The 10,745-nt window shown below is 40.6% G+C and overlaps 1 protein-coding gene and 1 long non-coding RNA gene across 2 annotated transcripts; both read left to right on the top strand.

The window, feature by feature from the left end:
• The first annotated feature begins 2,657 nt into the window (after nucleotides 1-2,657).
• atp6ap1b (ATPase H+ transporting accessory protein 1b) lies at nucleotides 2,658-10,698 on the top strand. The gene is made up of 10 exons (XM_032521225.1): nucleotides 2,658-2,911; nucleotides 4,356-4,476; nucleotides 5,293-5,367; nucleotides 5,457-5,650; nucleotides 5,753-5,790; nucleotides 5,900-5,985; nucleotides 6,121-6,350; nucleotides 6,476-6,508; nucleotides 9,371-9,608; nucleotides 9,722-10,698. Exons 1-10 carry the CDS (start codon nucleotides 2,799-2,801, stop codon nucleotides 9,932-9,934), a joined length of 1,341 nt encoding a protein of 446 aa, XP_032377116.1. The 5' UTR covers nucleotides 2,658-2,798; the 3' UTR covers nucleotides 9,935-10,698.
• LOC116692738 (uncharacterized) lies at nucleotides 3,921-4,140 on the top strand. Its single transcript, XR_004332768.1, has 2 exons — nucleotides 3,921-3,958; nucleotides 4,095-4,140. It is a non-coding gene; the product is annotated as an uncharacterized LOC116692738 (long non-coding RNA).
• Nucleotides 10,699-10,745: the final 47 nt, after the last annotated feature.

Here is a 10,745-nt window from a genome sequence, read left to right as displayed (position 1 = left end):
CTTTTCATTAGACGAAACAGTTCTAAACTTCTATTTTTTTGCTTTTTTTTCTGTTTCTGTTTACAGTGTTTGTAAAAGCATCATATGTGGGGGATGGGACGTGATGACACGAGGAGTGAAATGCCCAAATTTAAGTGTGTATCAGCACCATGGACAGTTGCCAAGGTGGACCTGTCTTTCATTGATAAAGCGCAGTTCAGCTGCATTGTAGACTTTGTGTAGCCCAAGGCTGTTTAATGGCACATTCCGTATTATGACAGCTTATTGTTATAGCATCAAATGTTCTTCTAGACACTACACTGAAGTATCCATCAGTTGATAGTGGTGGAAGAAGTATTCAGATCCTTTGCAAGTAAAGTAGGTTACTATTACCAATAATATACAATAACTTACTCCACTATCAAAATTAAAAGTAGTGATTGTGCAGTAACGCGTTCCTTGTCAGTGTGTTCCTCTTCTATCTGATGTGTTCCTCTTCTATCTTAATATTATTAATAATTCTTCTGCATTCATGTGTGTCTCGTATTTTACTGCTGCAGATGTTTCCGGTTGTGCTCATTTGAACTCCTTTACACACTGTTGACTAGTTTAAAGTAGAGCCCGACCGATAAGGGATTTTTAAGGCCGATACAAATATTTGGTTATTTAAAAATTTATAAAAAAAGAAAATCCAGACGCGTTACAAAACATAAACAGATTTCCCTAACATTAATTAGTTGTATTTATTTCTGAGTTCTCACTAAAATAATTTGTTTTATTGTCACAACAGAACAGAGGAACATCAAAATATATTAAAGGTCTGATATATAAAAATGTATAAAAATACTATCTTAAGATATGAAACTTAAAGTCCTTTGAACAAAAATACATTAACAAAAAAAAGAATCAGTGTTGCCAACAGGGAGGTTGTAGAGCGTCCTCTGGTGGACAGACTATGCAACGCCAACAGCCATAACATGGTTGACCGTCCGTTTTTATTTTTTAAATATTAATTTATCAGAATCATTTCTTTGTCATTAGAAATGATACATTTATCCCAGTGCAACACAAACTTGTATTCTAATTTATTGTAAATTAGAATTAATTAAATTTGCATTGGATTCATTTCTTTTATTTATTTACTTATTGAACCTGTGCTGTCAGCTGTGGATGCATGCTTAAGTTGTATTTGATGTTTGTCCTGTGTCTTTAACCCTCCTGTTGTCCTCGGGTCAAATTTGACCCCCCTTTAAAAATGTCTATATCTGAAATATGGGTTTCTTTTTAACAAACAAAATGTATCACTTTCATTCCTGACTAAACTCATCTGTACATTCCTCTGATCGTAACTATTAGTCAAAATAATTCATAATTTCTGCTTTTTTTTAACTCAAATATTAGGTCTAATTCTATATTAATGAGGGTTATTGACCATAAATTCCAAATTACATTAAACTTACATTTTATTCTGTACAATGACAATAAATACCTTCTATTGTAACTGTTCGCTAGTCACTACACTTAAGCATTAGCTAGTCACTACACTTTAGCATTAGCTAGTCACCTCACTTTAGCATTAGCTAGTCACTACACTTTAGCATTAGCTAGTCACCTCACTTTAGCATTAGCTAGTCACTACACTTTAGCATTAGCTAGTCACTACACTTTAGCATTAGCTAGTGACTACACTCTAGAATTAGCTAGTCACCTCACTTAAGCATTAGCTAGTCACTACACTTTAGCATTAGCTAGTCACTACACTTTAGCATTAGCTAGTCACCTCACTTTGGCATTAGCTAGTCCCCTCACTTAAGCATAGTCACTACACTTTAGCATTAGCTAGTCACCACACTTTAGCATTAGCTAGTGACTACACTTTAGCATTAGCTAGCCACTACACTCTAGAATTAGCTAGTCACCTCACTTAAGCATTAGCTAGTCACTACACTTTAGCATTAGCTAGTCACTACACTTTAGCATTAGCTAGTCACCTCACTTTAGCATTAGCTAGTCCCCTCACTTAAGCATAGTCATTACACTTTAGCATTAGCTAGTCACTACACTTTAGCATTAGCTAGTCACTACACTTTAGCATTAGCTAGTGACTACACTTTAGCATTAGCTAGCCACTACACTCTAGAATTAGCTAGTCACCTCACTTAAGCATTAGCTAGTCACTACACTTTAGCATTAGCTAGTCACTTCACTTTAGCATTAGCTAGTCGATACACTTTACCATTAGCTAGGCACTCCACTTTGCACTAACCTACATTCTGGACTAAAGTCTACATCTGGCCATTGCACAAAGTAGGCTATATGTTTTTTGCATTCTGCACTCCACCCATTCAGTCCTATTTTTCCTATGCTAAACATCTATTTTGTAATTGTTTCTGTTGGCTTATTTAGCCTATTGTTTATTTCTTATTCATGTTAAATATGTTTTTGTGTATGCACCAATCACAAAGGCTAACTCCACGAAAGTAAAACTTACTGTGGCAACAAACCCTTTTCTGATCGTGATTAGCTAACAAAGCAGCAGTGACAGTAGGTTCCTGAGAGCTAATGCTAACTAGCTGTATCCAAATTAAACTATTGTTGAGTTTTTAAACCGGTTGTGGTGGTGTTGAGGACAGCTGTGGGCAGGGCACGGATCAGGATCAGGGATGTATTATCAGGGTCACTGAGTTTAACTGTATTTGTCACTGAGGCGCAATGAACGGAGCAGGAAGTGTTTTCCTTCTGTCTGTCTTTCGGTTGCACATGACTGTCAGCTGGTTTGCGTCACGTGAGAATAGCATAGCATTGCGGAAAAGGGAAAGATGTCAGGCTCAAGCAAAGTGCCAGTAATGGCTGTTATTGGCCTTTTCTTCGCCCTTTTCGCCACACGGAGCTCCGCTGCTCAAGTGCCACTTCTAATGTGGTCCAGTGACGGGTAATAAGTCATTTTATTATTATTTATTTGTCAAGTAAGACTCACTGTAACAGTCACGGCGGTTCGTCATGCTAATGCTAACACTTGTTGCTAACTGTGTGTCCTAGTATCCAGATGAGACGAGATCTCGGCTAGCTGAAATTCATAGTTTTAAGTCTAACAACAATATTTCTGTCTGTCTGTTTTGACTCATTGTTCTTAGTTCAATTGGTACAACGAAGAAACGAGTATCTTAAAACAATGTATGAATCCATAGTTAATGTCTCACAATGAGCGTTTGTCTATTGCTTCCATACATATAATGATCCAGTGAGTTAGCTTCTCTCAGACATGTTTATCACTATGCTCATGTCATGTGCTTTTTAATATTTTGCACTTTTACAGACTCAGAAATAGCACATACTAAGGAAAGCTCATTGTGGGACTGGCTCTAGAGGCTGGAGTTCTGCAGCAAGGCTGAATTTTGGGAAAGAGACTTCAGATACAGTATTAGGGGACCACTAAGGTCTATATAAAAGAGACTTCAGATACAGTATTAGGGGACCACTAAGGTCTATATAAAGAGACTTCAGATACAGTATTAGGGACCACTAAGGTCTATATAAAGAGACTTCAGATACAGTATTAGGGACCACTAAGGTCTATATAAAAGAGACTTCAGATACAGTATTAGGGACCACTAAGGTCTATATAAAAGAGACTTCAGATACAGTATTAGGGGACTTCTAAGGTCTATATAAAGAGACTTCAGATACAGTATTAGGGGACCACTAAGGTCTATATAAAAGAGACTTCAGATACAGTATTAGGGACCACTAAGGTCTGTATAAAAGAGACTTCAGATACAGTATTAGGGGACCACTAAGGTCTATATGAAAGAGACTTCAGATACAGTATTAGGGGACTTCTAAGGTCTATATAAAGAGACTTCAGATACAGTATTAGGGGACCACTAAGGTCTATATAAAGAGACTTCAGATACAGTATTAGGGACCACTAAGGTCTATATGAAAGAGACTTCAGATACAGTATTAGGGGACCACTAAGGTCTATATAAAAGAGACTTCAGATACAGTATTAGGGGACCACTAAGGTCTATATAAAGAGACTTCAGATACAGTATTAGGGGACCACTAAGGTCTATATAAAGAGACTTCAGATATGGTTTAAGGGGACCACTAAGATCTATATAAAAGCATCCAAAGAGGACCATGTCATGGTACCTTTAATGTTCTGACAACTGTATAAGATATCTCAATTTGGGCGCCCGGATAGCTCAGTTGGTAGAGCAGGTGCCCATATGTAGAGGTCACGCAGCGGGCCCGGGTTCGACTCTGGCCTGTGGCCCTTTTCTGCATGTCATTCCCCCCACTCTCCCCTTTCATGTCTTCATCTCTCCTGCCTAAAATGCCCCAAAAAATAAGAATCTTTCCTGCGTGTGTAGTTTACCACCACTGGCCTCTCCTGCAGCTGGTCACATCACATCCAAGGAACAGCTGACTGCCTACCTCACCTCTGCCTTTGGCTCCGGCCCCCACACTGTGCTGCTGTTCCTACAGGACAAGGTCAGTCCCCGAACCGAGACACTCTACAGCAAACATGCTTACAGTCACTAAACAGATTGGAGCGGTGAATCTTCACCCTTAGCTCAAGGACTCAGCTTGTACAGATCTTTTTTTCTTGCACAGAAGATGACCGGAGCAGAAATAATTGTACCCATCCCATTTGCCCTCGCACCACACTTTCACACACTCACATATCTTGGGGAAGACAGACTAAGGTTCACAAGTACCTAAAACAGCCGCTTGGTCATATTTTTTATAGATCTCCTTTAGGGAAGCACAACTAATTGCATTTTTATTGAAACTGCATTATGGACTAGTGCAATATTCAAATCGCAGGGGTAAAAATGTGTCAAAATACCATTTTGAATTAAGTATAATTGCAGTGCTGCAGAGGTGTTTGTATAAGTAATATTATACAGACTTCTTTGTCTGGTACAGATCCTTGCAAAAGGGTTCCCAAGTTGGTCAGATCCCTATTGCAATATCAGTCCAAATAATTGCAATAAGATGTGTTCCTCATATTGTGCAGCCCCAATTTTTACTGTTCATCTGTTAAAAAGATAGCCCTTGGATATATATATAATGCGTCATGTGCAGTTGCGCTGTGGCTCAGTGTAACAGTCTTCTCACTCTGGTGTGACAATGAGCTTTGGCATTACTTCTCCTTTCCCAGTTCCTCTTCAACACATCATTGGGGTCTATTCTCTGGTGGATCCTCATTTTTGGGACTGATTTATCTTTTCCTTTGCATATTTTTCCACTTCTCTTCTCATGCAATTCAATTCTGATTGTTGTCTTGTGTCTGTTTGTGTTCAGTTAAGCAAAGATGACTTCACAGTCTTTGGTGGAGTGTTTGGAAACAAGCAGGACAGTGCCTTTCAAAACCTTGAGGTAGGTTTTTTTAACTTCATACACAAGTCCTAAAGGAATGAACGATAAGTTTGTCAGATTAACAATACTGATAATTCTTTCCACTTCAGGCTGCTGTGCAGTCATCTTCCTCATCGGTGACGCTCCCTGCTTTAGAGTGGTCGGACTCCTCTGCCGTCCCGGCTCTGCTGCAAGAGAAGCTCGGTGTCTCGCCTCTGCTCGTCGACGCCGACACTCTGTCACATCTCAGCGTCAACACATCTGCCAGCAATCTGCTGCTTATCAACCTTCCCTATTGTACTGGGTGAGACTTGTGTTCCGCACCATATCAGTCTATGGACGTTTTTTTGTGTGCAAATTATCACGACTAAAAATGTGAAAATGAACATGCTTGTTGTTTTTATAGCTTGGACAAGTCTTGCAAGGAAGTCCTACATGAAAATGGTAAGTTGTTATTGTCAAGGAACTTCTTGCTGTAAAATGATCAGCATTTTATTCACTCTGAAATGTGTGTGTGTGGCTGTGTAACTCAAGTAAATTTTGCTTTCAACAGATGAAATTATTGGGAAAGTTCTGAGTATCATGAAAGACAAAAAAGTCCCATACACCGCGATATACACAGGACTCCAGCCATCACGAGTAAGACGTTCTAATCAGCACCTCATGTACCAAAATTGTATATATTAATGTAATAATTAATCAAAAGGTCAAACAGGCATGTCACATGAAGACATGAAGCATTCTATTATTCATTGTGATTACTTATCTCTGCAGGTGATATCAGAGACATCTTTTTCGCGCCAGCCTGCGGGGCGCTCCCTGCTCCAAGCGGTTGTTCCTGATGTCAAAGCACCCATCATGTTTAATGGAACCGGCAGCGGCCCTTGCATAATGTTGTGGGCTCAGAATCTGAACGTCAGCCTGTCCGGCACTTCAGACTGGACGGACCTCGCTGCACAAACCCCTTCCTTAGCAAAATCCCTGTGCAACAGCAGCAACTCACTGTGAGATAACCAGCATGTTAGCCTTTCTTCTTCTGTTAATTCAAGAGAGCGTCAGTTTTTTGTGTTCTTTAAAGGAAAGCAGTCATTTTAAATTGCTTTAAATTGTTTTTCTGTTCTCACTTTAGGCTTGTCCTCAGCTACACAAACTTTACACTAAGGTAAGGCAATAATGTAATTTAAAGGAAAAGTTGGACATTTTGGGAAGTTTAATAAATACCTTTCTTTATCTGTAGGGTAAATATTTTGCTACAGCCAGTAGTTGGTTAGCTTAGCTTAGCTTAGCACAGACACTGGGAACTATTATATCTCACAACAAAATCCTCTGCCCCCTCTAAAGATCACTAATCAACATGTTATAGGTTGTTTGTTTAATCTGTTCAACAACAGAAGTGTGAAAACTGATTCTTGGCCGAGCACAGTGACTGCTGCAGAGACTCTCCTGTGTCTGGCCAAAAAATAGTCCATTAACCCAATAAAACCACTGGCTTACACTAGACGACAACATGAAACGTGTTAGTGAGATTTAGAGGGGCTCGCAGGTGGATTTTGCTACCTTTGGGATAAAAGTGATCGGTTTCCTTCTGAAAAGTCCACTTTTTCAAAACCAACATGGCTCAGTTCAAAATTTTGTTTCAAAACAACTCATCTCTAATCATGATTCAACCTCAATTCAATTCAGTTTTATTTATATAGCGCTAAATCACAACAACAGTAAAGAGCAGGTCTAGACCGGACTCTGGAGTTATTAATCTCCCAGGGCTTTCATAAAGAGCAGGTCTAGGGCCGACCCGGGATGTTATTAATCTCCAGGTCTTTCCCTAAAGAAAGGGCTAGACCGGACTCTGGATTTATTAATCTCCCAGGTCTTTCATAAAGAGCAGGTCTAGACCGGACTCTGGGATGGTATTTAAACTCCCAGGGTTTTTATAAAGAGCAGGGCTAGACCGGACTCTGGGATGTTATTTAAACTCCCAGGTCTTTCATAAAGAGCAGGTTCTAGACCAACTCTGGGATGTTTAATCTCCCAGGTTTTATAAAGAGCAGGTCTAGACCGACTCTGGGATGGGGTTTTTAATCTCCCAGGCTTTCCCTAAAGAGCAGGTCTAGACGACTCTGGGATGTATTAATCTCCCCGGTCTTTCATAAAAAGCAGGGCTAGACCGGACTCTGGGATGTTATTAATCTCCCAGGTTTTCATAAAGAGCAGGTCTAGACCGGACTCTGGGGTGTTATTAATCTCCCAGGTCTTTCATAAAGAGCAGGTCTAGACCCACTCTGGGATGTTATTAATCTCCCAGGTCTTTATAAAAGAGCGTCTAGACCGGACTCTGGGATGTTATAATCTCCCCGGTCTTTCATAAAGACAGGTCTAACCGTACTCTGGGATTTATTAAACTCCCAGGTCTTTTATAAAGAGGGAGGTCTAGACCGGACTCGGGATGTTATTAATCTCCCAGGTCTTTCATAAAGGGAGGTCTAGACGGGCTCTGGGAGTTATTAATCTCCCAGGTCTTTCATAAAGAGAGGTCTAGACCAAATTTGGGGTGTTATTTAAACTCCCAGGTCTTTCATAAAGAGAAGGTCTAGACCGGACTCTGGGATGTTATTAATCTCCAGGTTTTCATAAAGAGCAGGGCTAGACCGGACTCTGGGTTTATTAATCTCCCAGGTCTTCATAAAGAGCAGGTCTAGACCGACTCTGGGATGTTATTAATCTCCCCGGTCTCATAAAGACAGGGCTAGACCGGACTCGGGTGTTATTTAACCCCAGGGCTTTCCCCAAAAAACAGTCTAACGGGTCTGGGGTGTTTATCTCAGGTCTTTCATAAAAAGCATCTAACCACCTGGGATGTTTTTTCTCCCGGTTTTTAAAAGCAGGGCAGACAAATCTGGGGTGTTTTTATCTCCCCGTTTTTCATAAAAACAGGGCTAGACGGGGGCTCGGGATGTTTTAATCTCCAGGTCTTTCATAAAGAGCAGGTCTAGACCGGACTCTGGGATGTTATTATCTCCCAGGTCTTTCATAAAGAGCAGGTCTAGACCGGACTGGGATGTTGTTAACAGAAACCCAACAGTTCACAAGAGCAAGCACTAGGACACAGAGGCAAGGAAAACCTTCCTTTAAGAGGCAGAAACCCGGAGCAGAACCATGGTTTAGGGTGGGGGGCATCTACCTCGACCGGTTGGGGGTTTGAGAAAGAGGGTGTGGAGCAGGAACATGGAGGCAGCAGGTGACTCCAACCACTATAGCATAGTGATGTGATGTTCAAACAGAGAGAGACTGAAGTCTCATCTGCCAGCAGTTTTTGCCGTTAAATGTTCAATAAGATGTGTGTAAATTTGCAAGGGTTAGTGCAATGTACCGCTGCGTGTCTCAGTCTTTTTTGATACTATGACTTGGTCAGGAAATTTCAGATCTGAGGCACAGGGGTATAATTTATTAAACAATTAAGCCATCGCCCAGGGGCGTCAAACTCAACTTCACTAAGGGCCACGCTGGAAAATGAGAATCAAATCCTTGGTCAGATATAGTGTATATGTATAATGTGTAAGTGTATAGTCTTGATTTTATTTAGGAGAAAATTGTATGTCGAATGAAGTCTTTCCAAAGTTAGGTTGACATAAAGTCCTAAAATAGTCAGAAAAAAAGTTCCTTATTGATCATAGAAAAAACAAAATGAAGAAAGCGACAAAAACATTGAAAAGAAAATGTCAGAAAAAAGCCCCAAAAGAAGTTGGAAAAGTGTAAAAAAAACTAAAACTAAACTAAAAACTCAGTGGGCCAATATTTATTGTGAACCTAAATTGCTATGTGGGCTGGATCAAAAATATGTGAGGGGCCGGATTTGGCCCTCGGGCCTTGAGTTTGACACATGTGCCATAGATACAAAGTACAATAATTGATGCACATGTCCAAACAAGTCCAATTAATACCAGTAGTAATCGTTTGTCACTATTCTAGCGTCTTCTACATTGACATGCTGTCCTTGACTCCACAACTATCTTCTGTTGATCTCCAGTTTTGCCATGACTCAGCGGTTCTTTCCTGTGTCTGGACGGAACTGGTTCACCCTGGACACTGTGCAGCTGCAGGCCAACGGCCTAACTGCGTCTTTCGTTGGGAGCCGCAGCATCTACGCCCCTGCGGAGTATTCTTTCCACTGCCAGTCCGTCACCAGCTTCCGAGATACTCTGCTAGTGCCAAACAACATGAACCAGAACACCACGCAGTGGAGGCTCAATTTTGTCGACTTCCAGGTACAACAACACCGCTGCATTTTTACATCCTGCTGCTCAATATTCCTGAAGAGAAAAAAAAAATCATGTGTTTATTCCTGTTCATTGAGGGTTTTATGCATTTTCCGATACAGATCCAGGGCTTCGGATTGTCCAACGGAACAGACTTCTCCTACGCCAGTGACTGTGCAGGCTTCTTCACCCCAGGGATCTGGATGGGACTGATAACCTCTCTGCTCATGCTATTAATTTTCGTGTACGGTCTGCACATGATCATGCAGCTGAACACCATGGATCGATTCGACGACCCCAAAGGTCCATCGATTTCAGTGCCTCAGTCAGAGTGAAGCGCTTCATGACACACACACACACACACACACTCCTCAGTCCTTCAGTGCCTGCTAGGAGAGTCCCTCCCTGTCTTGTAGCTTGTGTGCGTTTGGGCCTTTTTCTTCCAAGATATTTGTCAGACAAATAGAATTTCCCTCTGATAACCCCTCTTGTATATTTCTCTGCTGAATCCTTCCACAACTGTCTTTGGGATACTGTTGTCTTACAAGGCGCATGCCATTTCCTCTCACCCCATTTGCAAGTGCCAAAGTGGATGCACCTTTTTATGTGAGTTGGTTTTGAATGCACGTGCGAAGAGATGTTTTTGTGCCACTGAAATAATTAGCAATAACTTCTCGTACCAGAGAATGTCTTGTGTGCCATCATGAATGTGATTGCTTGATGCTGGAGGACCGTTTCAGACCTCAGTTCTTACTTCTTTTTTTTTCCAACTCAACTGTAATTTAAAGACTACTGCTTATGAAAGATGTGCCTGTGTATAAAGAATAAATGATAATTTGTGACTGTTTTGGAATTGCCTTAGAAAAATATGCCAATACTTAAAATGGGATTTGTTCTGTTCTCACTCTTACAGACTATCCAACTTAAGTGCCACCACTTAAATCCAATATTTTCTTGAAAAGTTATTTATTCATATAAAAAAGACTTTTACTGCTCACCCTTCAATAACAGTGCCTCAGTTCTGCTTTTTAATGTGCAAATTATTGCCATGACATGTACATTGTCTTGTAATTGAAAATAAAGATGTGTTTAAAGTTGTTTTGAATTATAAGACACACCACACGCCACACAAACCAAGGAGCCTTT

Source organism: Etheostoma spectabile, chromosome 7 (genome assembly GCF_008692095.1).
Source record: "Etheostoma spectabile isolate EspeVRDwgs_2016 chromosome 7, UIUC_Espe_1.0, whole genome shotgun sequence".
In the NCBI taxonomy this organism is placed as follows: domain Eukaryota; kingdom Metazoa; phylum Chordata; class Actinopteri; order Perciformes; family Percidae; genus Etheostoma; species Etheostoma spectabile.
This window is presented reverse-complemented; position numbering and strand designations above follow the sequence as displayed.

Excerpts from the sequence above, each read along its gene's own strand:
- atp6ap1b (XM_032521225.1), top strand. The coding sequence starts at position 2,799 with ATGTCAGGCTCAAGCAAAGTGCCAGTAATGGCTGTTATTGGCCTTTTC. Across the intron at positions 6,351-6,475 it reads TGCAACAGCAGCAACTCACT|GCTTGTCCTCAGCTACACAA; the intron begins GTGAGATAACCA and ends TTCTCACTTTAG. Across the intron at positions 6,509-9,370 it reads TACACAAACTTTACACTAAG|TTTTGCCATGACTCAGCGGT; the intron begins GTAAGGCAATAA and ends GTTGATCTCCAG.